This window comes from Penicillium expansum (assembly GCF_000769745.1).
Source record: "Penicillium expansum strain MD-8 chromosome Unknown contig224, whole genome shotgun sequence".
NCBI lineage: Eukaryota > Fungi > Ascomycota > Eurotiomycetes > Eurotiales > Aspergillaceae > Penicillium > Penicillium expansum.
In genome coordinates this window covers 481,321-507,469 of record NW_015971275.1, presented here as the reverse complement: position 1 = coordinate 507,469, position 26,149 = coordinate 481,321, and the positions used below count along the sequence as shown (strand labels likewise).

The 26,149-nt window shown below is 47.7% G+C and overlaps 10 protein-coding genes across 10 annotated transcripts; 4 read left to right on the top strand and 6 right to left on the bottom strand.

Moving 5' to 3' along the window:
* Positions 1-218: 218 nt before the first annotated feature.
* PEX2_068180 (ankyrin repeat domain-containing protein) lies at positions 219-3,741 on the top strand (the record flags this gene model as incomplete). Its single annotated transcript, XM_016744089.1, has 7 exons — positions 219-221; positions 272-339; positions 386-573; positions 668-972; positions 1,028-1,202; positions 1,394-2,165; positions 2,217-3,741. The coding sequence occupies 7 exons, from the start codon at positions 219-221 to the stop codon at positions 3,739-3,741; spliced, it is 3,036 nt and encodes a 1,011-aa protein (XP_016599802.1).
* A 2,504-nt stretch (positions 3,742-6,245) lies between these two features.
* On the bottom strand, positions 6,246-6,512 carry PEX2_068170 (Glycoside hydrolase, family 31; the record flags this gene model as incomplete). Its single annotated transcript, XM_016744088.1, has 1 exon — positions 6,246-6,512. One exon carries the CDS (start codon positions 6,510-6,512, stop codon positions 6,246-6,248), a length of 267 nt encoding a protein of 88 aa, XP_016599801.1.
* Positions 6,513-7,546: 1,034 nt separating this feature from the next.
* Positions 7,547-9,670, bottom strand: PEX2_068160 (uncharacterized protein; the record flags this gene model as incomplete). Its single annotated transcript, XM_016744087.1, has 9 exons — positions 7,547-7,691; positions 7,752-8,004; positions 8,087-8,223; positions 8,288-8,556; positions 8,605-8,791; positions 8,860-8,935; positions 8,989-9,084; positions 9,138-9,377; positions 9,433-9,670. The coding sequence occupies 9 exons, from the start codon at positions 9,668-9,670 to the stop codon at positions 7,547-7,549; spliced, it is 1,641 nt and encodes a 546-aa protein (XP_016599800.1).
* Positions 9,671-10,457: 787 nt separating this feature from the next.
* Positions 10,458-13,019, bottom strand: PEX2_068150 (GH92 family glycosyl hydrolase; the record flags this gene model as incomplete). Its single annotated transcript, XM_016744086.1, has 2 exons — positions 10,458-12,341; positions 12,393-13,019. 2 exons carry the CDS (start codon positions 13,017-13,019, stop codon positions 10,458-10,460), a joined length of 2,511 nt encoding a protein of 836 aa, XP_016599799.1.
* Positions 13,020-14,637: 1,618 nt separating this feature from the next.
* PEX2_068140 (FAD-dependent oxidoreductase) lies at positions 14,638-16,215 on the top strand (the record flags this gene model as incomplete). Its single annotated transcript, XM_016744085.1, has 1 exon — positions 14,638-16,215. The coding sequence occupies one exon, from the start codon at positions 14,638-14,640 to the stop codon at positions 16,213-16,215; it is 1,578 nt and encodes a 525-aa protein (XP_016599798.1).
* Positions 16,216-17,496: 1,281 nt separating this feature from the next.
* Positions 17,497-19,537, bottom strand: PEX2_068130 (uncharacterized protein; the record flags this gene model as incomplete). Its single annotated transcript, XM_016744084.1, has 3 exons — positions 17,497-18,146; positions 18,286-18,605; positions 18,717-19,537. The coding sequence occupies 3 exons, from the start codon at positions 19,535-19,537 to the stop codon at positions 17,497-17,499; spliced, it is 1,791 nt and encodes a 596-aa protein (XP_016599797.1).
* A 280-nt stretch (positions 19,538-19,817) lies between these two features.
* PEX2_068120 (uncharacterized protein) lies at positions 19,818-20,279 on the bottom strand (the record flags this gene model as incomplete). The annotated part of the gene is made up of 1 exon (XM_016744083.1): positions 19,818-20,279. One exon carries the CDS (start codon positions 20,277-20,279, stop codon positions 19,818-19,820), a length of 462 nt encoding a protein of 153 aa, XP_016599796.1.
* Positions 20,280-20,831: 552 nt separating this feature from the next.
* PEX2_068110 (M50 family metallopeptidase) lies at positions 20,832-21,800 on the top strand (the record flags this gene model as incomplete). The annotated part of the gene is made up of 4 exons (XM_016744082.1): positions 20,832-20,999; positions 21,069-21,431; positions 21,493-21,537; positions 21,591-21,800. The coding sequence occupies 4 exons, from the start codon at positions 20,832-20,834 to the stop codon at positions 21,798-21,800; spliced, it is 786 nt and encodes a 261-aa protein (XP_016599795.1).
* Positions 21,801-22,365: 565 nt separating this feature from the next.
* On the bottom strand, positions 22,366-24,067 carry PEX2_068100 (uncharacterized protein; the record flags this gene model as incomplete). The annotated part of the gene is made up of 2 exons (XM_016744081.1): positions 22,366-23,734; positions 23,787-24,067. 2 exons carry the CDS (start codon positions 24,065-24,067, stop codon positions 22,366-22,368), a joined length of 1,650 nt encoding a protein of 549 aa, XP_016599794.1.
* Positions 24,068-24,500: 433 nt separating this feature from the next.
* Positions 24,501-25,877, top strand: PEX2_068090 (threonine aldolase GLY1; the record flags this gene model as incomplete). The annotated part of the gene is made up of 3 exons (XM_016744080.1): positions 24,501-24,702; positions 24,754-25,707; positions 25,771-25,877. The coding sequence occupies 3 exons, from the start codon at positions 24,501-24,503 to the stop codon at positions 25,875-25,877; spliced, it is 1,263 nt and encodes a 420-aa protein (XP_016599793.1).
* Between the last annotated feature and the right edge of the window lie 272 nt (positions 25,878-26,149).

Here is a 26,149-nt window from a genome sequence, read left to right as displayed (position 1 = left end):
GACGAGTCAGTACAGTCATCAGCAGCAGTTTCTTTAGCGCTGAACGTAATCGACTCACTGGCCTGAGGCTGAAGCTAAACCCCATATGGAAAAATGGAGTGTATGCTGGGTGTCCAGCTGAACAAGGCTGCAGCGGTTCTCTCTCTCAAGTCTCTTCAGCTCAGAGGACGATTCAACCTTCGCCCAAATCAGACAAGCTAAGTAATAGCATACTCGTTATGGTCAGTCAGAGCTACCCGGTGCATGTATGGCTCTCACTCATATAACATAGCCTCTACGACAACTGTACCCCGACCCCGCAGCAGCGAAATCGACGCAAGTCGATACCGTCAAGGTCGAGTTAGTGTCACGCTCGATTAGCGCTGGCTTCTCTAACAATATTCAGCATCATTACAGTCCACGGCCTTAACCCTCGAAGCAAAAACGATGCCGATCACGCGTGGGATACTTGGCGTACGCCTTCCGGAAATTCTGGCCGCCTCTGGCTCCGCGACGACCTGCCCTCATCAGTGCCCGAATCGCGTATTTTTCTCTACGAATATGACGCGAGAGCGGTCTACGGAAAGGACAAGGGTACCTTTATCGATAAGGCAAACGAGCTGCTTGAGGCAATCCGATTGAAGCGAAAGGGCGCTGATTCCCGGCCGATCATTTTTCTTGGCCACAGTAATGGGCGGTCTCCTGATCAAGCAGGCGTTAATAAATGCGCACAACAACAAAAAGTACACATCGATTAAAGATGCAACAACAGGGTTGGCATTTTTTGCCACACCGCACCGCGGGGGCCACGACATGCTGCTTAGCCTCGGAGGGGTGGCAGCTAACATTGCTTTGTATGTCGGATTGAAGGAAGGAGACAACGTGATAGAGACCCTGAGGAAGGGGGGAATCTTCTCGGATATTATGCAGGAGCATTGGAGACACCAACTGGAAGAGTACAACATCATCTCCTTTTGGGGATCGCTGGACGAGGTAAGCTAAATTGGGTAGTATATGGGAATTTGCTTCTATACTAATGTAACTTTAGGTCGTTCCAAAAGAGAGCTCGCGAATTGGCCTGCCAGGAGACCGAGAGAACATCGTGAAACTGAAAGCAGACCATAGTAAGGTATGCAAGTTTGGCCAGAGCCAGACAGACCAGGACAACCTTAAGCTTGTACAAAGTAATATCGAGGATATCTATGAAGCCGCGCTCAAGAAATGTGAGTTGAACGCTGCTCCGTTTATCATGGGTCAAAAGGGGAAAGTTTCCGTCGACGACGATGAGCTGGAGTCTCGATTGGCCTACTTGAGGGCAAATAAGACTTAGGTTATCTAAGCACGAATACCACAGATACTTCTCTTATCTATGTCCTCCTAATTTCTTTGTACATAGCGCGCTAATATTGCATAGTAGAGCGGCAGCGGAAGCAAGATCGATCAATCCTTAGTTGGCTCACACAGGTCAATTATGCCCCACAGCAACGCGATTTGATCGGGCGCAGAGCAAAGGGGACAGGACAATGGCTTCTCAACTCGGCAAAATTCAAGTCATGGAGAGACGCTAAGAATCAGTCACTATTCTTTCCAGGCATCCCCGGTGCCGGCAAGACAATTCTCACATCCGTCGTGGTTGACCATCTCAATGAACTGTTTCAGAATAGACGTACTGGAATCGCATACATTTATTGCAACTTCAAACGTCAAAATGAACAGAAGTTGGAAGATCTCCTTGCAAATTTACTGAAGCAGTTGACTGAAGGCCAATTCTTTTTGCCGGATGATGTCAGGGATCTTTACGACAGGTTCAAGAACGAGAACACGCGGCCATCCATCGACCATCTCTCAAGAGCTCTCAAATCCGTAGCCATTTTGTATTCAAGGATCTTTATTGTCGTTGATGCGCTCGATGAATGCCAACTATCCGGTGGTACCCAAGAGACATTTCTCTCTGAGCTTATCAATCTGCAAGAAAGATGCAAAGCAAACCTTTTTGTGACCTCGCGGTTTGACCCCAATGTCACTACAAAGTTCGACCAGAATACATGGCAAGAAATTCAGGCAGATAAGGGAGATATAGAGAGATACCTGGAAAGCAACATGCAGAAATTAGCCGTTTTCTCGGACTGGACTGAAAAATTGAAAGAGGATGTCAAGACTGAAATTTCAGATGCCGTCGACGGGATGTGAGTTACCACGCGATAGCCAAGGGACGTAGCCGTGCTGACTACCTCCAGGTTCCTTCTAGCCCAGATATACCTCTGGTCGCTCGAGGGTAAGACTACAACAAGGGATGTTCGGAGCGCCTTGAAACGACTCCGGAGACAGATTCCAGGGTCTACCGAGGACCAGAAGCTGGAAGTTCTGAATCAGGCGTACAATGAGACAATGGATAGAATCAGCAAGCAGATACCTGCTCATTTCCAAGATCTTGCTAAGAAAACTCTGTCATGGATTACGTGCGCCAAAAGACCTCTAACTACCTCAGAACTTCAGCACGCTCTTTCCATAAAGGATGGTGATACCCAGCTTCACAGGGATGGCTTTGAGAAGATTGACAGAGTGATCTCAGTATGCATGGGCATGGTCACTGTCGACGAGGAGAGCAATATTATCCGGTTGGCCCACTATACTACACAGGAATATCTCGAGAAAGCACAGGACCTTTTGCTCCCGGACGCCGAGGTTGATATCACAAACACATGCCTTACCTACCTCTCATTTTCTGGTTTCCAGAACGCGCCCCGTAAGAAAATGACCGAACTCGAAGAAAGTGTACAGTCCAATGTGCTTTACGAATACGCCATATACAACTGGGTATACCATGCTCGGGAGGCTCCCGCTTCATCCTATCGAGTTGTGGACTATTTAAATGGACAAGCGCAAGCTGACGCCTCGATCCAAGAAGTCTACTTTGCAAACAATTGTTATGGTTGGGACTGCGAATTTAAGTTCTCAGGGGCAAGCAGACTACATATAGCGTCGGCTTTGGGATTGGAGCATGTTGTGGAATTCCTGCTTGATATGAATGAGGCAGCTCTGAAAGATGCTCGGGATCGAACGCCACATAGCTATACTGCCCGGAATCGGCACACGTCCTTCCGTACACAGTTACTTGCAAAAGTGGCTTCTCAAACGAAATTAGTGAGCCTGTTCAAGTCCAACCCCCTTGATCTGAAGGATAACACCGGGAGGACACCGCTTATCCACGCTGTGTATGCTGGGTGTACGCCTATTGTTACGGAGCTTCTGAGAAATTGTGCCAACACCAATCTGAAGGATACCAGAGAAAGAACAGCACTTAGCTATGCAGCAGAGATTGGAAATATAGCCATTGTGACAGAGCTTCTCGCGAATGGTGCGATGACTGACGTCAAGGACAAACTTGGTAACAGGCCACTTACCTATGCTGCGGAGAAAGGACACACAGCCATTGTGACGCAGCTTCTTGCGAAGGGTGCTATGATTGAGGTCAAGGATAAATTTGGTAGGAGACCACTTTCTCTCGCTGCAAAAAATGGACATACAGCCATTATGACAGAGCTTCTCGCGAATGGTGCGATGATTGAGGTCGAGAATAAATGGGGTAACAGACCACTTACTTTCGCTGCTGGTAATGGACATACAGCCATTGTTGCAGCGCTTCTCGCGAAGGGTGCTACTATTGACGTGAAAAATGACTATCTTCACACGCCACTCGACTATGCTTTAAAGCGGCACCATAACGCTGTCGTCCAACTTCTGCAAGCCGCGAAACGCTAGGTCACAATGTGAGAACATACAAAACAAGACCTTGTGAGACGACATTTTCCACTAGTCAGCATTAATGTCGAACACAAATTTTGCATTTGAAAACAGGTTATGGCGTTGTATGAGGTACGTATTTATTAAAACAAGGAGATATCTTTTTACATTGGTTTGTGAATTTTAACGGTGCTGGATAGTGTTTGCGACTACCACCCGTTCAGACAGCTGTACAAGTATGACAAGCCCGAGTCTGGCATTTCTATGATCACGGACCTCACCGGAAACAAATTACCACATATGAAAGCCGACATTCACCATGGCCTGTAGGGGGAGGATAGCACATTGTGCCGTGGAGAGCTATTGATTATCCTCCGCCTAATATCAGGCCAGCTGAGACTGGTCTGGTTACTTTACTACAATGTCGCGCCGGTAAGTCTTTGAACACCTCCCATTTGCAATTTGGGTTTTGCAGATTGTTGACCAGGTTTTCTATAGATTCTAATTGTGTCTTTTATGGGAAAGAATCCGCGGAGCCCTATTTCGAAGGTTAAAGCCGTGTTGTGCGCTCTTCTGAGCTTGATGACTTATCTGACCACACAACTACCTCGATGGGTTTCAAGGGCTTCGCGGAGTGGTATCTCGGTGGCCCAGCGGGAAACACGTTCTAGGCCATGGATCTTTTTTCTTTGGGCCGGGAAGGTATTGAATCGGGTAAAGATTGGTCTTGATTCATATTCAGTTAGGTTTTGATTCCGTTGGAGTTGGCTTCTTACGTTCTTGATGCGTGGGACGTATTAGGTTCTTGATGTCTTCAATAGGACAAGTTACAAATTTGTAAATATACCTTGCTCTTCCAGATTCATAGGCGACAATCTTCTTTATTCTGAACACCGCTCCACCATGCATATCTACTTGCTGGGGCAGTCAACTTGAATGGGAGAATGTTTTCGACGTTGAGTAGCAAGTCCTAGTGGAAGTTTCAAACAGATGGTCTATCTTCCACTTTTACATAATCTACTTTGACTAGAGTGGAAAAGAAACACAGGGTATCTACTATAGCTCCATGCCCTGGTCTACTGGCTTTTATGCCGTGCACCGCTTGATTGGGGGTACTGAGTAGACAGAGACAGTCATGGGGCATGGCCTACACTACTAGAACTAGGTAAACAGTAAGAATAAAAGTCTTCGATTGAAGTTCGTCGCAAATCTCAGAAGGAGGGTCCGAAAAACATATGGTGGACATTCTTCACCCATATCTCACTCCTTCTGTTACCCCCAAGCACCACGTGTAAGGGGTTTATTCAGAGTCTTCCTCATCTTGAACAAAGGCTTCCAGGATCCTCTTTCCTTCCTCAGCATCCTCGGTCTCCCAAGGCTTAAGCCCGAAGCTTTGCAAGAAGTATGTCCAGCCACCGTAGGATTTCACGATCGCTCGCTCGGCCGGAGTAAGAGGGGGCTCTGTTGTAGCTCTAGGTCAGGCACAGATAGCACTTTATCTTAGATGGGAGAAATTTGGAACAAACATACGAAGTGCATCAGAAGCCGGCATTTTGACGGTGGATGAGAGTGTTCACTTTGCTTGTAGAGTTGAAGCAGGAGTGTCTATTTCATGTGCAGATGTTAGCTATTGGCAACGACTTTCTCGAGGTATGTTAATAAAACTCACGATCAAATGACTTGCAGTGTTGAAGCGTGTGGGATGGGAAAAGGATGAAAAAGTCAGAAAGTGAGAGGTCAACAAACCAACATTGGGAAGGTGCCCGCAACACCGTATATCCCGCATATCATGGTATAGCCATAACAAGCTATTTGCAAACAAGTTTTAATCGTGTGCCATGTTTAATCAATTATGAAGTTTATTTTTCCATCACCTAGGTAGCATCGAGATCCATGAACACATCAAAACAGCTCCTGGTTTCAGGAATTCTCTTCTTATCGGCTTTTTCCTTTATATCAACGAGGTAGATCAACCTTGGAAGCCCCGAAATACCAGGGTCCGCGCATGGATAACACAATTCCCTTCTTCGATCGTTTCAGGCTCAAACCAGAAGCAAACAACAAGTAAGCAACATAGATAGGATCATCCCAACAAGAACAATAGCACAAAATAGACGCTGCAGGGGTATCAATATACCAGGTATATTATTGTAGAAGACTACAGGATAGAGAGGACCATCTTGTGTATATCAGGGAATATCTGTGTTGTCTCTAATTGTGATATGACCGTCTTTAGAAGTTTGTGAAGATATAAGGCCCCACAGGGCTTTTCCTGCGACGGAACCAAATTTAAATGAAGAGCTTTCAAATATATACCTCGCACTATTAGAAAGTTCCTAAAGAGTTGGGTTAAGGATTTTGGACATCAATAATTCTCAAAGGCACCCGCTGTAGGGACTAGAAGTGGATAATGGTGTTGTTCGCCTGGCGGACAAATCGGAGGAAGCCATGCAAGTCATTGTTCTTTGTCGCATCGACAAAAAAACCCGCGGGTTTCCCGTGGAGTGAGGAAACGTGTGCATTCAAGCCACCATGGTACTTCCTGCCAGACCAAACGTGAGTGAAAGTTTGATTATTGCGGGGAAGTAGACATTCACGCTCGTGCAACCAGGGTCCAGCACCGGTGCAACGTAAAAATAAGAGTCCAGGTAGAAGCTCTGGTAGCTGATTGCCTTGCCGACCTCATCATCTGGGTGGTAGAGGACTGGCATACGGAGCAAGGGCCAGCCTAGGTTGTTGCTTTCGGTTTCCAAGATGCGACGGCGGGACTTGGCAAGACTGTCAAACATGCGGACATGGTAACCGAGCCAAGAGTATGTGGTAGAGTTGCTGTAGAACTGGGCATTGACCTAGGGGACGTTTCCCTCGTGGGTACGGAAGACTACACTAGATACGGCGGCAAGTTCGCCCCAGCGACCGAGTAATTTAGAAGAGCGAATGAGACTATGAACGTAGTATGGATTATTCATGTTGCAAAGTTCCAGCTAATAAACCTACGATTCTCCGTACTATGGTCTGCACAGTCCCGAGATGACATGTGCGGATATGTCTGTCCCACTTAGTGCAATGGCATGAATTGTTATCTGTGAGCAGTTTGTAGCTTCAGGCCAATTAATATGATGTCGTGCAGGTTTCTAATGATGATCAGCGTATTTCATAACCTGAGTTGGGCGTGGCAAAAGCTCACAGAGAAATAGGATTCACAGCCGATAGCCCGTCGGCTCATCGCGTATCACCCCTGCGGCAACGGACATTGCCCTCTTCAACACAAAACCCCCAGGATGAGGTCAGATCTGTGGATAAGATTAGCTTAGCTCGCCGGGATATCAAATCAATACTTACGTTGTATCTGCATACTGCGATATATCTGGGTCGATATAGGTCCTCCTGCAGAAAACGGGTCGGCCCCGGGATACCCGGTCTCGAGGGGGAGTGGGACTGACTCCACACAGGTTTCCTGAGTTCACATCTGACGGAAATCACCGGTATTGCAATGTATGGTTCAAAATGACAGATATGTATGACTCTAACTGACTAAAAATGACAAATTCCACTATTTTGACAATCTGCTTGGGCATAGTTGACTAAGCTCACTATGCATTTTGTATGGGGCCCACTATCACAGCGGTCCATGTATTTTCCGAAGTGTTGAATACTCGGTTTCCCAGTCATGTATTGTAACATAGCTTTCGACAACATCTTTAAAGCTAAAATGATATATGTTGTAGGCTGACATTGCCTTGAAAGAATAATAATATAAATGTATGGACTAGTTGGCTAACATGCTGATGATTGTGCCACTTAGGTCACCTGGTTATATATATTAGGCATTCCTCTTAGGTACCCTGACAAGCCGATGTGCCAGAGCACCATCATCCAATTTGAGAACTGTTTGCTCCCACTTGAAGCCTTGGACTCTAGGAAGAAGCTTAATCCAGACATAATAGTACACTCCACACAGCCCGATACTATATTGATGGATCAGTGATATATCCCAACAAGGATGAGTTGGGACAGCAATAACTTACATTCCAAGAGCAACCGCGCAATATGTTGCATACCAGAAGCTTACATCGCCTCCATTGGCTCCAGTACTGGGCGGATACCACGGCATCACGACCATGTACAGGTTAGAGAGAATTGCAAATGCCACTGTAACGTGCCAGGCCTTGTAGTCCGGAGGTGGGAGATTCAGGCGCGCACGGCGAATTCGTGTGACCACCAAACCTATGGTAAGTACCGAGCCAAAGAAGCTTGATGCGTATACTCCGAGATCCACCACTATGTCCCAGAATTAGCAAATGGCCTTTCTGGTTCCCGCGTAGTGATAAAACGGAAGGTCAGGGCAGAGACAAGGACGTACCGAAACTGAATGCATCACCAGCAGGTGGGGCCAGTATCATTATGACGGTTAAACTCCATTTCACCAAGTACGGACCAAGCGGTGTTCCAAACGGTCTCGTCGAAGTCCAGAATGAGGTGAACGGCAAAACACCTTGTCTATACATACACAAAGAACAGGTTAGGATGGCTTCCAAAGCATACACAATTTTTCATCACTAACCTTCCACACTCTCTGAGCATGCGAGACTGTCCAATAAGCACAGCAAGGAGATTTCCGAAAGCGCTTACGCAGATAAGGAAATTCAATGCCTTGGCCGCACCACCATCTCCAAATACCTTCTCGAAAAAGACACCAGCCGCAACGACTTTCGACTTGAGAATTTCCTCCTTGCTCGCAGCGCTGAAATATGCAATGTTTGCCAAAATATATAGAACTGCTGTCACACCCAAGGAGAGCGGAGCACTCCACTTCAAGGTTTTGGTAGGATTCTAACGCAAATTAGCGTGTGACTCCTCATGATCATGTGGGGTACATACCCGGACTTCATTGACAACATTGAATGCATTCTCATAACCCGCAAAAGAGAACCAGACCTTGGTCAATGCGTTTGTTGCTCCGTAGGCTGTGGCTCCGCTAGTACCATCAAAGGCATTTCTAAAGTTTGCTTTAGGGTCTTTCACGGAAGTATGACCGCCGAGAACTACCAAGCCAGTAATCCCGATGCTAAATTCAAGTTAGCTTTTCCGACTGAACATCTAAATCCCGGAAAGGCATTGCTAGTTAGTACTTACAATATCAATGTCACTAGCTTGATCAGCCCAATGGCATTTGCAAGTCTCAAAGACCACCTGGTATGAAACGCCAAAGCTGCGGCCAGATTGTCAGCAACATACCACACAACTAGCATAACTACCACTCACCGAGTACTGCAACAGTATAGCAAGCCACAGCAACTCCCTTCAATTTCCATGGAGTGACCTCGGAATCTGCAAGTTTGAAGAGATACTGGGCCAGGACTAGATAAAATCAGTACTTGTCACTTCGCCATACACCAGCCAGTTAAACATACCAACAGCATTGCTACTGCTAAACGAGAAAAGCACCGTCTGCATTGCAAATACAGTAGGGAAGAAGTATTTGGGCCGGGGATAAGATTGTTCCAAGTAGACAACCTCGGAACCGGACCGACTAGGGAAAGACGATGCAAACTCCATGTAGACCGATAGAGAGCTTGATGCCATAAAATACCCAATGACCCAATATATCAACGCGAGACCAACCGAGCCGGCACCTTTGAGAACAGTCGATGCTATTGTGTGTAAGCATATCCTCAAGTCATCCAGAGGCTGTTGAGTTGTACGTACGTGTCGAAAACACTCCAGTCCCGATCATCTTGCTCAAATTCAAGAAAACCACAGTAACCCAACCGACCGAATACCCCAACGGGGAATTAACCTCGACGGGCGCTCCCGATGCCTCCTGGTATGTGGCCTTGGAGGTGTTCCCGCCGATTTCGGTGGTATATTTCAGGCTATCATTATCGCTGCTGTCATATTGGGGGAGCTGCTCAGTATGTTCCCGTACAGGAGAGGGAAGACCCATTTTGGGAGGCGAGAAGGAGGTTGAGGGGAATGGGATTGTTCGTGAAACACATGGCTAGGCATTTCGTGTACATATACTATTGTTCAACTCGGGCCCCCTGTGATAACTGGGGCGCGGTCAGGGGTGCGGCAGGCATCATCTGTTCGAAAACTATAATAATGCGATAAGACGGAATGACCGACAGGAATCCTGATCCTTGTGGCGTTTATGTTAAATTCTAGCTTCGGTAAGTCTTGCCCTGATGCGCGGTCTAATCCTTCTTAGGCATCGTGCATGGTAGCTTACAGCGGATATGGTTATGTTCTATCGCTAGGTTGCAATGAGAAAGTGGAGGAATAATTTACAGCCAGTCAGAAGACCAGTTAAAACATCAGTGGAGTTGAACTTTATCAATGGCCAAGGAATTGTGTGTTCATTGCGAGACGGGATGCACTATGGCGCAATACTTTGCAACAGATCATGAGAATGAGGTGATGCAAAATCAATGAGGGGTTGGGGAAATGATTGTCAGCTCCAATTACACATTTAAATAACACACAAAGCGATATGGGTATGCTGAAGGATCAAGCTAGTAGGGAATATATGGTGATTGACAAATCTGAATGGAGCAGCAAGCCGATGGATGAACGTAGGAAATCGACCTTGGCAAAAGCACGACACCGAGATTCCCGTCCAAAATCTTTTGGATCTTGAAGCGACCTCTTAAGTGGTTCAACCGCACGATATTCACCTCCAGTTTGCCTCTTCAATCCTGATTTCTTGGGTCTTTTTGAACGTGCTACTGGTATCAAGTTGCCCACAGAGGGCTACTTCCCCACGAAGTGGGTGTAGCACTCATCTTAAACTCGATTCTCGCCGCATTCACAAGCTGACTATGCTTTAAAATTGGGGCGTTGATAGGCTTCCCATCGACCTTTAAACCATCAATATACGGCTTCGTGGGTGCCCCCGGAGCGCTAATCTCAAGCCTCCTCTCTCTGCCATTGGATTCTCCGCCACTGCTCGCTCCACTAGGGAGGAGGATTGAGACCTCCTCAAAGAATGGCGTGCCGACAATATACTCATCACTGGCTGAGTTGACGGGATAGAATCCCAACGCCGAGAACACATACCAAGCACTCATCTGACCCAAGTCTTCATTTCCACCCAGTCCCCCACTGGTTGTATTGTAGTTGGCCCAAGCAATGTCTCTGATTACCTCGGCTGCTTGGCTGGGATAACCGAGAGCAGAATACAAATAGGGCACATGGTGACTTGGTTCGTTGGTGTGGTCATTGTGACCGCCCCGGAAATGCGCATCCAACTTGTCCCGGAAGGCTTTACGGCCACCAAAAAGGCCGGCAAGTCCTTCCACATCGTGCATCACATCAAAGGTGTAGACCCAATCATCGCCTTCGGTCCATCCAAAGGCGTTATTAGCCCAAGTCCCATTCGCGTTGCGCGCTTGCATAAATTGAGTCTCGTTGTTCCAGAGATAAGCGTAGTTCCTGCTTCGCTTCTTGAGGGCTTGCACAGTGGCGTTGTCTTCTCCCACATGGGCAGCAACAACCGAACATGCGTAATCATTAAATGCGTAGTCCAATGTGCGACTGCCGGCCTCGGACCAGCCATCATTGGACACCCAGCCGTGCTTCATATACGATGTGAGTCCAGCACGGGCCTCATATGAGGTGCCGGGCTCACGATCATAGTACAGGGTATCAGTGTCGTGGTCAGGTGGAGTATATGCATTTTTCTTGACAGCCTTCCAAGCCTTTCCAATATCGAAGCCACTGAATCCGCGCTCTAAAGCGTTGGCAAGGACGACGTCTACATTGGTCGCGATCATAATATTGGTCTCCACCAAGTTGGCCCACATCGGCAGCCAGCCGGTCCAATCAAAGATCCGTAGCAAGGAGCGCATCATGCTGTTGACACGCTCCGGTGCGAACAGAGTCAAGAGAGAGTGCTCGGCTCTATATGTATCCCAGATTGACCAGGACTGGTAGTATGAGTCGTTCTCGGTGTGAATACTATCGGTATAGCCTGAGTAGAAGACACGCGGAGCCCCATCCTGGTTTGATGTTGGTTCGGAAAAGTCGCTTGGATACTGAAGGGCATGGAACAGGCCGGTATACCAGATAGTGCGGGGGTCATTATCCGGATTGGTCTTGTTGATGCCCTTGATTGATACCCTACCCAACTTCCCAAGCCAGGCTGACTTTAATTTTTCAACAGTATCCTCAAAGGTATGCTCATCTGGGGTCTGAATGTCAAGGTTATTCCTTGCCTGTCCGACGTTGATATACGAAACACCAGTACGCACTTCGACGCGGGATGTCGAGTTAGCAAATTTCACATATGCACCAGTGAGATTCCCTTCCCGCTGAACCTCATTATTTATAACTGAGCCTCCATTTGTCACACCAAATTCAGTAAACGGCTCTGAAAAGCGAGATACGAAATATCCTTTGAACGACGATGCTTTGTCCGGTCCAAGGAGGTAATCCTGACGCTCAGTGTTGTAGCCGTAGACCTCCTGACTATTCGCATCAATATGAACTTCGCCTGTCCAGTTCATACGCGAAGCTTGGATAAACACCCATGGCTCACCCTCACCATCCACATTAGTAGAGCTGTGTTGGAAGTCAAATCGGAGATGTCCCACATGAGAATCTGCAGACATCGCAACCTGGAAACCATCAGAAGGGATTCATGACGACCGCAAAAAGGGAACAAATACCTGGATTGACCGCTCATACTCATCACTATCTGTATTACCCAGCACAGACTCAATCTGCCTTTTCCGCGTCCGCCCATTAGTACCCTCCTTCACCTCATCCGGGACAGAGCCCACACCACCAGGAACTGGCCCATCACCCACAGCCTCAGCCGTCGCATTCCAGTTACGGTCCAAGAGCTGCGCAGCATCAACAAGCACTTCATAGACGTACGGAGTACTCCTTTCGTCCTTCTTCCGGAACTGCAATCCCCTATTTTGAAACAGCGGCTGCACTTCGCCAATTCCTGGGGTCACCACAATCTGGCCAGCTTCGCCCATCCAGATAGCCGGCTGATGCGTGGCTTGAAACCCATGAATGAGACGGTCGCTGTCGCCGTAGGGCACTTGCGAGATGAAGTTCTCGCGAGTCTGCGGTGTCCAGCGGGTCATACCGAAGGGGGGGCTGACGGAGGGGATCATGCCCCCGTTGCCATCTGGTGTTACTCCGTAGGTACCGATGAGGGGATTGACAAATTTGAGGACACCGGTATCGCTGTGGTAGTTTGTGTCGGTCCTCGTCTCCGTAGTTGGCTGGGAGTATGTACTGCTTGCAATTTCTGCTAGGAAGATGGGGAGCACGCCGATCATGTTGATGGTGAAGCATTGATAGAAGACAAGCTCTCCCCACATTACATGGATTCCACTCCGCAGATCCGAGCCCCGGGAGTTGACTCAGCTATTTCGCAACGGTGAAGTTGATGATCCCAATTCCCTAAATGCGGGGTTCACAGGAATGTAGTAGCGACATTCCTCGTCGAATACTTTTTTATTTCTCGAAAGGGCCAACCAGTTTTTACATAATTGTGTCCCCTGGTTATTCATAAAAAAAATCATTTGTATTGTCGACACCTTCTAGCGCTTTCCTCATGGCACATATTAGAGTACTCCATTAGATCGTTTTGGAGGGGTACGACATTGTGAAGGTATTTAATAATACGTAAAAGAAACTCTAAGAGTAATCCAAAGTGTTCGTACATATAAGGTCCCTTGTAGCATCCTAAGCCAGATAATTCAGATAAACTTCTATGCCATCACCCGGGCAACCTTAGACAGTGGGGCGCGGGTGCTGCATAACCCTCCGCAATAGGGAAAAAATAGTATATACAGTCAGAAAAGCTTCACACTATCTAGAATACAATAAACGTAGAAATTTGTATGGTGGCAATAGATTGAACGCCTAGAATCGATAACGTATATAGATATAGAGATGTGTATAGTGGATATGGCTTTATCATTTGTTCAAACGCTGAACTTAGGTATTGTATTGATTTAGATCCTGCCAAAGTAGTTCGGGTATCTTGGTTTCCTTACATTCTACAATAGGGCATAGTCCAGGCATCTACCTAAGAAATCAGACATCTGACCCCCGGCCGCTATACATCTTCGTGCCGCTATATCCGCATCATTACAGCGCACGTATCCACGGTGGGCAGAAAGCAATGTGGGATCACCGGCAATTTCATTCGAATGGTACTCACCTGACTTCTGGGCACGTTCAAACCATACACTAGTAGTCCTACATGTATTTACATACATGGTATCGGAATCATTTGTATATGCTTGCCTTACGTATCTCGTTTGTTGCTTGTCACGGTATTTCAATATGTCTTCCTATCCTCCTCTCAACTGATTGGCTAGGTGATCTAACTTGGGGAGTCAGTATTTCGTCATCCAGCACAGTTGATCTACACCAACTGTGCTCTTCTTCGTCGTGTAACTAGAATATATGGCACGGGTCAAAGTCGTGGCGTTTGAGGCAAACATATAGTATCATCAATTCTTCCGCACAGGTGAATCCTTCACCATTTCGGAACGCTTATTGGATTCCCAGTTTCCACGTCAAGTATGATAATCATGAAAATCTCGCACAAGTGCTACAAGTGCAAGCTTCATTGCATATGATCTAGTGCTTTACAGAATGAAGCGCGGCGATCTACACCACGCCTCAACTGAAAACCTCTCGATTGGAGAATCTTCAGCGGTGCGAGGCCGGATGAATACCCCTCATAGAAAACTAAATTTCGCGGCCCAACAGATATAAGGTATAATATGCGTATAACTTTATGAGTGCCAGTATATCCTGGAATATAAATATCTCAACGCTGTCCATTCTAATCCACCATTCTATCCAGATCAACTCCGAAGACAGAAAAGCCAACTTCAAGCTCTATCGTCAAATCGTTTACTATTATCCCATCCAACCATCATGTCAGCTGCGTCCGAGGCTCCCGAGATCAAAGTTCGTAACAGCAAGTATACTCCCAAGAGCGAGTTTCAGGTTTCAACTAGCGATGCTCCGCTGAACGCTCCCAATGAAAATAGCGAGCACGTTATTATCATAGGCGGCGGTGTCAGCGGATTGCTAGTCGCATGGATGCTTCTTGATAAGGGCTTCCGGGTGACCATTCTTGCCAAAGAGTGGGCGCGCACCGGGGACTTCAGTGAGCCCCGCCTCACTTCTCAGATTGCTGCAGCTTTGTGGGAGATGCCCCCTGGGGGGTGTGGCTTAACTGAAATTGAATCTCCCGGCAAGGGTTGGGCTACCGTGGACCATTATCGAGAGTGGGCTATGCAAAGCTACAACTTCTACACAGATTATGTGAAAATTCCAAACGAACACGAGAGAGGTGGACACTCGTTTGGTCTTTCCATCGCTAAACTTCATCAATTTTTCTACGAGGACGTTATCTCTGAATGCACCGACAAAACTTCGCCAACATATGAACACCACGCCAAGTACCTTGATGTCAACAAGAGGATTAAAGGAACTGCGGCGTATACTGACAAAACTGCAATCGCGAATAAGTTCAATTCGTCACTGATCAACCTAGAGTACGGTGGGGGAAAGTTCAAAACTGGTTATACTCACGATGCTCCTATCTTGAATACCGACAAATCTTTGGCCTACCTCATGGCACTTGTCCAGCAAAAGGGAGCAACACTAGAGACACGAGCGGTGAAAGATCTTCGGGAATCTGGCCAGCAGTTGTTGACAGACTACAAAGCGGATGTCATTGTCAATGCCACAGGCCTCGGTGCAAAAGACCTACTCAACGATCAGGATGTTTACCCCGTTCGTGGTGCCATTCGTCGCATCGACAACGTCCACCATAGCCAGTTCCGCCATCTGAATGATGCCTACCTTGTTCCTGCACAGATTGCACCCGATGGTCTACCTTCCAAGACCGTGTTCATTGTGCCTCGGAACGATGATATCCTCTACGTTGGTTCCATCATCCAGCCACACAACGACACGATGAACCTGACTCCTGAATCTCCCGAGGTGCTGCAGATGTGGGATCGAGCGGGAGACTTCATGCCCAGTCTGCTACACGCTGGCCTTGTGAACCACTTCCCTTTTGGCCAGGGTTTGCGGCCATTTACCAAGAAAAACGTCAAGGTCAGAGCCGATGAGGAATGTGCATTTCCTCTGGTCCATAACTATGGGCATGGCGGGTCTGGATGGACATTAGGTGTTGGAACCGCCCATAGCGCGGTCTTTATTGTCGACAAGATTTTTAGTGATAGAATTGACCTGATTGAGGCGGTTGAGTCGTTGAGGTTGAAACAGACAGAGACAAAGGACCTCATCGAAATAATAAACAGCAACGGAGACTTGAACCAAAGTCATCAACAAATTCTCTCGCAGGCTGTTGTTGAATTGCCTTCAGCGCACCCTTTCAAAAACCGGGGTTTGGAGTTGATAGAGGCATTGGACCATGCCCCGAAATTGAGCGTTGCGTCGGCGAAAGTTACCAACAAGTTTATATATGGAAGCGCTTAGGGTCAATAGGAACATTGTCTTGGTAAATAGTGTTGAGATGGATTTATTCCAGCCTATGTCCATGCAGAAGGACCCAAGAGCCAATTGAAAACCTACTCAATTATGCATTTCTATACGCCTTTTTTGTGTAACCACACTCACAAATTCTGATAATGTAACAACAGTCTGGAGTCGCTCAACATCAATCGCCTACAAAGTCGTTATTACCTTAGGGCTAGCCAAATATGGAGCTCGCGTAGTATGGAGCTCCTGTGGGTGGGCTCCAAAATAAACGAATCGAGGGACAAGAGTACACTTGGCCGCCCACTCCCCAGAAAGCTTTGCTGTGTTCTCATCTTATCTTGGAACTTGGATGTAATTGAACTTAGTGCCACTACCTAAAATTACATCCCAGGCTTCCATAATAATAATTTTTACTCGTAATGCAGATTTAGCGCACCATTTCTTATGATTATTAGCTGAATCGGGGATTTTTTTGGCTTTCGGGCGGGCCGTCCCGTGAGTGGCTGGCTGATTGATAACTGTCGAACTAGGAATATGGCCCCTAGGCCTTAAGACAGGAACCTTGATTTTTGTTATGGTCTAGTGGTAAAATGGCTATGTTTTTCCCACAATAACCAAGGTTACAATAGAGTGCTTGTGGACCTCGGGATGCGCCTCGCCCCCGTTCCATTTGCATATTCAATGCGCACATAGTCACTTTTACCAAACATCTCGATCGATACGGATGACGTGATTTGGATCATTACGCAAGAACCAAGGCTCAACAATAACTTTTGAGGGATGAAGCATGATCACATATGCGAGGCTAACCGTGCCAAGCACCCAAAACATGTACCGAATATAGCCGGGGCAGGTGGCCCTCGGGGGCGCCCCGGGGGTGCTTTGGGCTTGGCATAGTTAGCTTGGAAGAATTTTCGGATTAAACGCTATGTCGGAGAATATGGTGGAGAATAGCTGTTGAAAGGTTTCTCTCCCCACAGTTGACTTGTTTCTCTGGAATTCATAATCCGAATACGCTAAACAGTGTTGATTAGTGGTATATGGTAGTAGGAATATTGCGATTTGTCAACTCAGTCCCTCAAAATTTATATATCCTAGTCTATCAAAGAAAACATGGATTCTTGAGCATAGTAGACAACTTTCATTCTATTCAAAGGCGCTACATATTCAAAGAAATTAGATGCTAGAAATTTCAAAGAGTAATGACAAAGGTAAAATCGTAGCTTTGGTACACAAAGGCTGAAAGAGAGAACACTTGCTGTATGAACATTAACGAAATCAAGCCATATGCAATGTGTTGAACAACCTATTACCGGTATCGGTGGTCCCCCTGCCGGTGAATTGGTTGTCAGAAAGACGCAGAGCGACGAAAGACAGTCCGTTAAATCGACCGAGTGCCCGAGCAATCCTAGTTGCGGAAACAGTCTGTGAGTGGATCACGCCAGCGACTACTACAATTCTAATGGTAGAATGGAGAGTCCGGATATGTTGCACGAACTGCAATATCGACTTCCCACTATTCACCACTGAGTCGACCAGTATGATTGTGACCATATTCTTCAGGTGGTCATCTTGAAGGTCACTGGGAATCTTGGCATGATAGAACATAGCCAGCGGAAACGCATCGTTGACCCCGAAGGCCATTGGCTCGCCCCTTCGCATCAACGGCACAATCAATGTTGACTTCTCATTTAGGAGCCCATAGCCGTCAGTCTGATGACCTTGAACATGCGGAATTGGGTTGGATTCGATGCCAATGATTTGCGTACAAAATTCTGTTGCCAAATAAAAACCAACTCGCCGATGAACTTCTCGTAACGCAGGTCCAGAGATGGAGGCATCGCGCATTGGTGTCATAAGCAATTTGGCCGCCGGCCGTTGAGTAGCGTGAAGAACATGGAGACTTTGGCGTCTGGCAAGGACTGACTCTATGAAACTTTGAGCTGTTAACTGTACCAGAGGCAGCCGAGTGGTGTCCAGGCGTGGTGGTGCATGTGGAGGGAGGACTGCCTGGCGTGGCATGAAACCCGTTCTTCCCAATAGCCTCTACCAACTTCCTTTGCATACTATTGCTCCGTGTCATTTCTTCCCCGGTGACGACAATAGCCTGATCTGCCGCTTGGAGCATTTCCAAATCGAGCGGACTGTCCCCAAATGCAAATACATAGAGGTTTCGAACCGTAGACAAGTAAGTGACCAATTCAGCCTTGACTAAGGGCGTCACAACAAGACCGTCACGTAGACGGCCACCGCCAATCACTTTGACTGTCGAGGAAAGACCTTCCCTTCCAAGTACCCTCTCCCAAACAGATCGAATCCCACAGGTAACCACGACTACGCGCACATGTCTCGTGTCGCGAACCAAGTGCAAGAGATTCAAAATATCACTGTGGATGTGAATCATCAGCGACACAAGCTGGCAGCAATCCTCAAGTCGCTCATCCCCAAGAACGTGTTCATACAGCAGTGTTGCCTGGCGGAAGGCAGTGTATTAATACCCCAGGGGACTGCTGAACAAAGCTTTCAAGGGGCCGCTCTTCTCGTGCTTAGATGATGCAGCGTGGACCTGCTCCCAGAAGAGCACTCCACTATCTTCCTCGGCCAGCGTTTTGTCTGCGTCCATCACTATGACAGTTTCTACCGCGAGGCAGGATGAGAGTATGTCCTCCATTCTTTGCTTGGCGAGAAACATGTTGTGCGTCTCTGTATGACACCGGAAGTCCTGAATAAGGGATTCTAGCTTGGTCGTAGATGCTAGGGGCGAAACTAGTACGAAAAGGATATCATGGCATCTGCAAAGATCACGAAGTTGGCTTTGCTCGATTTCCTGCCACTTCGTCAGATGGGAGATCAATACACTTGGGCGGCTCCATTTGGTGTCATTCAAACGGTACTCCACGATGCGTTCAGCGGGGACATTCAAATATAAGATATGCGTGTATGTAGCCAGATCGCCTGGTGTACAAACCGATTGGCCATCCTTATCTTGCTCAGCCAAGAACATGAAGTGTCCAGCCACAATAGCACTTTTCCCGGTATTGCAACAATCTTGCTTGATTCTGGCTATGGCGAGCTCGCGGAGCTCGCTTTTAGCCTCTTTTATCAAATTCTGGAACCCTTCAAGGCCCCCAGGAGTGACTGCTGCAATAATGTCACTGCCATCATAGTACTCAAAGTTGTCGTTGCCGAGTACCATCTTGAGCTCACCCAACCGTGAAGTCTTACCAGACCCAGGGAGGCCATACAGACTAATGACGACTGGCTTCAAACTACCGGTAAGCTCAACTTGAGTGGATGGCATTCTTCCATAGGTTTTCATCTTGAATATCGAAGATGTGGAGGTGAGCAGGAAAAGGAGTAGACTGAAGTTGATCTCCAAGAGGAAAAGGCGTGATAGTTGAGAGAAAGGTCGGTATAGACTTTCCATATTCAATGATTCTTGATAATGCAGACTTTAGGTGAAGTGAATGCACTGGTGAGCCTGATAGCGAGAGGCAAACGAAACGAACAAGGTAAATCAACTTGCGGAGTATGTCACATAATTCAAGCAACAAACACGCAACCAGACCATGTACCATCCCGGGATCACTACTTTTTATTCAAGGAAACAGTGGCCAGATGCGCCTCAGCTGACCGCTAACTCGCTGAAAGGTCTTCTCATCAATCATGTGGCGGGAAGCGACTTCAGTGAGTTTGTGATCTTTGCCTGGGTTCACTACCTCATGTACCAGGTTCCAGTGCCGGGCATTACATAAAAGGGCAGCCACTTTGAAAAATGACCATCGCGATGTGTACTTTGCCAGCATGTACATATATATCGGGCTGGAGTGGAAGCCGGACAAACAAGAAGGATTCCGCGTTGGAAACCCATCGTATTGGGCCCGGGTGATCGAGAAAAGAACATCTGAAGTCTCACTAAGCTTTTGCCAACCTGTCTCTGCAAGTCGACGCTCGCGTAGTTCCTCTCGAAGTCGGTCTCGATGCCATGAGAGGTGCGATTGCCGTTGAAGACTTAGCATCTTGAACCACCATCTTAATGTTGTACGCCCCAGAGAACTCATTTTGTCCTCTGATTTCATGGGGGGGCTGAATTGTCAAGTAGTACCAGCGGTTGAAATTGGATGGTTAGTCAAAGGATGAAGAGCAGCTAAGGAAGCAAGGTGTGTTTGTTGACATTAAACTGATCAAACGCAGCCCCCTCACAACTCCACTATATATATCTCAACGGTTGGCAGGTGTGACCCTCCCACGTTACATTTTCAGTTATATTTTCATGTTATATGAGAACCACATGTCGTATGAGATTCGGCATTAGCAAATTTCATGCAAATCATAGCATTGACATTCTGATAGATGGTATGTTGTAGATAAAAAGAGTATGAAAACCCTTCAGCCTAAAAGGCCAAGCCACTAAAAATAGCCACGGCAGATCAGCCACATGCGCCACAAGAATAACAAGTGGCATGCGCGTCCCTATAGGGACGCGTGGATGATCCCTTAGACTCTTAAGAGTTTAAATAATCTCCACTTGCACTTCCTCGGTCATTTTGCATATCTGCATTTTTCCACATCTCGATTTTCCGTCGATTTTCCGCCCCTGTTTATCCCACACTATGCCAGCCCTATATGCAGCGCTAGCTCAAAGCGCGGTGGAAACGGCCCCGCACCAACTGGCCCGGCGTGGCTTGACTGTCAACCACACCCAAGCCGTCACCTTGGGGGTGATGGCAGCGTATGTAGTAGTCATCGCACTACTATGGAACTTACCATATGTCCGCTGGGTATTATGGCCCTTTAAAGTAAATACTCCCATCCCTGTATTGACCGACTGTGACTAACTCCTTCCATAGATGCTGGTGATTGCCTTCCATGAATTCGGCCATGCTATTACTGCCTGCTGTACCGGCGGAAAAGTCAAATCTATCTCGCTAGATCCGCATGAGGGTGGTGTCACTCATATGCAGGGTGGTATGAGTGCCATCACCCTGCCTGCTGGGTACCTGGGGTCATCGATCATCGGCGCTCTATTGATCTTCGCTGGCTTTAATATTGTCGCCAGCAAGGTTGCCAGTATTATCCTCGGCGTCTGCTTTCTACTTACCCTTTGGTGGGCACGGAGAGACTGGTTGACTATTGTGACTGTTCTTCTTGCGGTCGGGTTATTGGTGGGATGCTGGTTCATTGCCCATGGTGAAGCCTTGCGCTGGGTCGTGGTATGTCTAATATTTTCATTCATACTGTTGTCAACTTATACTAATCTGCTTTTCTCCATAGCTGTTCATTGGTGTTATGTCTGCTTTGTACAGTGTCTGGGATATTGTAAGTACCAGCTCCGCTCTATTGATTTATGTCACTAATAACCCTTGCTCTAGTGCGATGATCTCATCCTTCGCAAAGTAAACAGTTCTGATGCCAGCGTCTTTGCCAAGAGGTACGGTGGATCTTCCCAGTGTTGGGGAGTCATCTGGTCTCTCATCTCTCTTGCTTTTATGGCTATTGGCATCGTTGGTGGGATCGCAGCATTCCCTCAGTCATTCAGCCAGCAAGAGTCTGATTCTAAGAACTTTATCTCGACTCGCTAGTAGCTCTTGAAATGTTGGTTTGGGGACATTACAGACTGAAAATAACGATTTTTATGAGATATGATAGTGCGTTAGGCCATATTCCCACATAGCTTAGGAAATTCGAAATTCTAATTACTTTTCTGGTATACTGTGGCTTTAAATACATTGACACTTTTGTTTTTATGGGCAATTACATTGTAGATGGCCTTGCGCAGTACCAAGAAGGGGTCAATTAAGGCCCAACAGGAGGTTCGTTTTTAGATGGGTATGTTGACAGTCGCTATCATTCCGTCAGGACAGCAACACCCCCTTTCTCAGGTTCCCAAACCCTCCGTACAGTTCCTCTTACCCAGGTGGGCCTTCTAAGACACCCACAAAGTTAATCTTTGATAGCCAGTTTCATCGTACCAGGCCAATCCTTTGCAGCGGACATCGTCACATTAGCTAGCACATCTACGAGTCCACTTAAGCCTGCAAGTCCCAGTAGTGTACCAGTCGATTTCAGTTGAAAGTTTGATCATAATACAGCTATGTATTTTATATTGTCTATTGTACAAGTATGTGAATGTTGATCGCCGACGATTTATCGTGCATTCTCGGCCTCTAAAGTCTCCTCATGCTGTAAAGCCATCTTGGCCATAACGTCTCGCGCCGCGACCTTAGCTTTCCGCTTCTCATTCATAGCAGCCTCATCTCCGTCGTCCTCTGGACCACCGGTTCGTTTCCCATTAGGAGAGCCAGTGTTACGCTTGCTCTTTTTGTTGGGGGCTGGGTGAGTCTCAGGAGGAGCCTTGGCCAATTCTTGTGAGTTCTGCTGGTCCTCTTGACTAAGCTCGTGGTTGATATTTGGACCAAGGGATTGTGCGCGCAAGCTGCGACGAGACGTGCGACGTCGCACTGTGTTTTGTTGACCGTTTGATTCGAAATCCCCCTGCGTGCTAGAGGGAGCGGTACTGGGTGATTCGGTAGAATCGGGGATGGTGGGATGGCTGATCGATTTCCTCGGTCTGCCGGGTGGTCTTCTTTGAGGAACAGCTTGCGGTTGCGGAGGAGCTGCTTGGGGGTTATCTTCGGGCGGCGCACCTATCCGGGGGCGTTTGGCTATGGTTTGCTGCAAGGTATGGGGTTGGGTTTGAAGGGGGCTTGAGGTATTTTGAGGCTGTCGAGCAGGCATCTGCACCTCTAAGGACCTCAGTTCTTCTTCTGCAAGTGGCCCATTGGTAATTGCAGGCTGGCGTTGGTCATTGAGAGGAACGCGAGAGCTGTACATCGGTGGATCTGATAGTGACATTTCATCCACCATATCGTCTTCGTCGAACGAGTCCGCGATTGCCTGACTCCGATCACTCGAAAAAGCGTCAGGCCAGTTACGTTTCCGGCCCGCTTGAAGCAAACCGGGACTCCGAACTTCGGGAAGAGCAGCGTTCATATTCATGATCGACAATGACTCTTGTTGGTGTGACTGGGTCACTCCCATGTAGCGATTCTTCAGTTTCAGGGCCTCAATCTCCAACTTCAGTTTCTCGATCTCGTCAGACTTGGACTTGAGCTCCTTCAGCACCATAGCAATCATATCAAAGTCTTGTCCCTGAAGTATGGAACCTTCCCCAAGATTTCGGCCGGGTCCATTCAATTCGATTCGAAGTGCTGTAAATGAATGTTTGAGGTCGGACATTGTGTCTTGTAGGTGGTTCACCGAGTTCGAAATCTGATCAATGCTTCTACCCTGGTGGAGCATTTGCTTTTGCATGGAGGGGTCGAGGGTAGTGGGGTCGGTGCAGCCAGCTGGCACTAGTGCACTGCCCTGAACGAGGTCGGGGGTTCGGCGCGGAGGTTCTTTCGGAGGACAAATTAGTCGTTCGAGGGCGCCCTGTTTGAAGACGGGTTGTACTGTTCGCATGGTAACAATTTCTCTAAAAGCAACTTTCGACATTTTCCACAGAATATTCATCCTAAGAACAAATTAGCCGTGAAAAGCGTCAGTTTTGGTCCATATCCACTTACCCGTTGTCAAGTGGACAAAGTACCCCCATCCGTTGCTGACAGAGTTTACATGACACTTCTTGGATAACACGTCCACGCAGCAGGGTCATATCCGATGTCTGAGGGATTTGCTTCCGCTCCGAAGAAACAGCGATGCGATGGAGGTCGACACTGAGCCATGCTGTTGGGATTGAGTAGGCGTTGGAGAGTTTGGCCCATTCGTTCTCCAGTGCAGCTAGTGAGCTGGAACACCGAGCACACTGACACAAAATACCAGGCCGTGTGAGATGGGAAAGATCCATCTTTGCGCGACTAGTGTAAACAGTTAGAGAGACGGTAAGATTGTGCGGATTTGAACCGTTGAAGCGCATTGCCCGCCAGCGGCCAGCCAAAGCTGACTCAGCGGTCGAGGCCGCCGGTTGGACGCACTAGTCCCGATTAGGTTATCGATAAGGAATCGTACGGTGGCCCGGGCGTCATCCATGGATAGCTGCGGAGGTATCAAGTTACAGATTATACTTCTCATAGGTGAAACATGGGTTTTAGCTTGTACCTAAACTAAGCTAAATATTATGCTTATCCCCCGATCATCAGTGTAATCTTCCACACAACGATAATATCTTTATCGCCTGGTTCCACAATGTAGCATCCATTTTATCCCCGGATCACGTGTCGGCTCCCCTCTTTCCCCAATTCCCCCGAGGCATCTGCGCTTTCTGCCACAAAGCCTCATCCATGAACCGATTGATAAACCCGATCCGTCGGTCTTCCTCGGCGCTTCGATTGACACCTCCACACGCACGTACAAATATCCACCCGATCGCTATGGCACAACTCTCCACAGATGCCCTGGCTCGTGCCTCGGCAGTCATTGGCACCAGTGACAAAAAGCCCACAGCCTGGCACGGAGCCGGAGCTGCCGAGTTTGATCTCCGAAGTATGACTTAACCGAGAAGAGAATGGCGGAATTAAAGCTAATTTGGGTCAGGCGATACAATGACAAAGCCTACACCGTCGATGCTCGAAGCGATCTGCCAAACAACTCTTCTAGATGATGTTTTCAATGAGGATCCAGTCACCAACGAGCTGCAAAGCTATGTCGCCGAGATCACCAAACATGAGGAAAGTCTGTTGGTTCTTTCGGGTACAATGGGCAACCAGGTGGCCATTCGTTCGCATCTTGCGCAGCCACCTCATTCAGTATTGTGCGATCATCGATCACACATTATTTGTTATGAAGCTGGTGGTGTGAGTGCTTGGACTGGTGCCACTGTGAGCCCTGTTATTCCCAAAAATGGAGTCCATTTGACTTTGGAAGATATCAAGAAGCACGCAGTTCTTGATGATAATATCCATTATTGCCCGACCAAGTTGATCAGCTTGGAGAATACCCTCGATGGAATGATCATGCCGCTCGCGGAGGCGAAGCGGATTGTGGAATGGGCCCATGCTAATGACATCAAGGTTCACCTTGACGGGGCGCGGCTATGGGAGGCCGTCGTGTCCGGTGCTGGGAGCTTGCCTGAATATACAAGTATCTTTGATAGCGTTAGTCTTTGCTTCTCGAAGGGGCTGGGGGCACCCATTGGAAGTATCATTGTCGGGTCCCATGAGTTTATCAAGAAAGCACGCTGGTTCCGCAAATCCATAGGCGGCGGTGCCCGACAGACAGGCGTTATTGCAGCTGCCGCCCGCGTTGCGCTTACTGAAACTTTTGGCACGGACCCGAAAGGCCAGACCGGGAAGCTTGCAGCAACACATAAAAAGGCGAAACAGGTAGCTGATCTGTGGACCAGTCGCGGTGGCAAGCTGGAGTACCCCGTGCACACCAATATGGTTTGGTTGGATCTCGAGGCGTCAGGGGTGGGGCCAAACGACCTGGCAGAGATTGGACAAGAAAAAGGGTTGAGATTGATGGGCGGCCGCGTTGTGGTCCATTACCGTAAGTGCTTCCTCAATCTGTCTAGAGTTGAGAATTCGTGACTGACAATCTAACCTGTCACAGAGGTATCGGACGCAGCGCTCGCCCGGCTAGAACAAGTGTTCGATATTGCGCTGAAGGGTGATTTCAAAAGGAGTGAGGACACTAGCAAGCCATACGGGAGTAAATAGTTGCAGCCAATAATTACTGAATCCAGTAGCATACATACATGAAAGCCTTGCTTCATGGTGTATGCTTAGCGCACATGTGCCACTATACGTACCATCCCCCCGTAGACTATATCCATAATATATTAGCCCCAACAGGGGTCGTTCATGTTATAATAGTTACTTTGTTGACATCATTTCTCCTCCCCTCATATACCGTTTGCATCCGGGCACAGGTTGCGCGGGTTTTGTAGGGCTTCCTTTTTTTTACCGGATAGACTTCAAGGGGCAAAGGG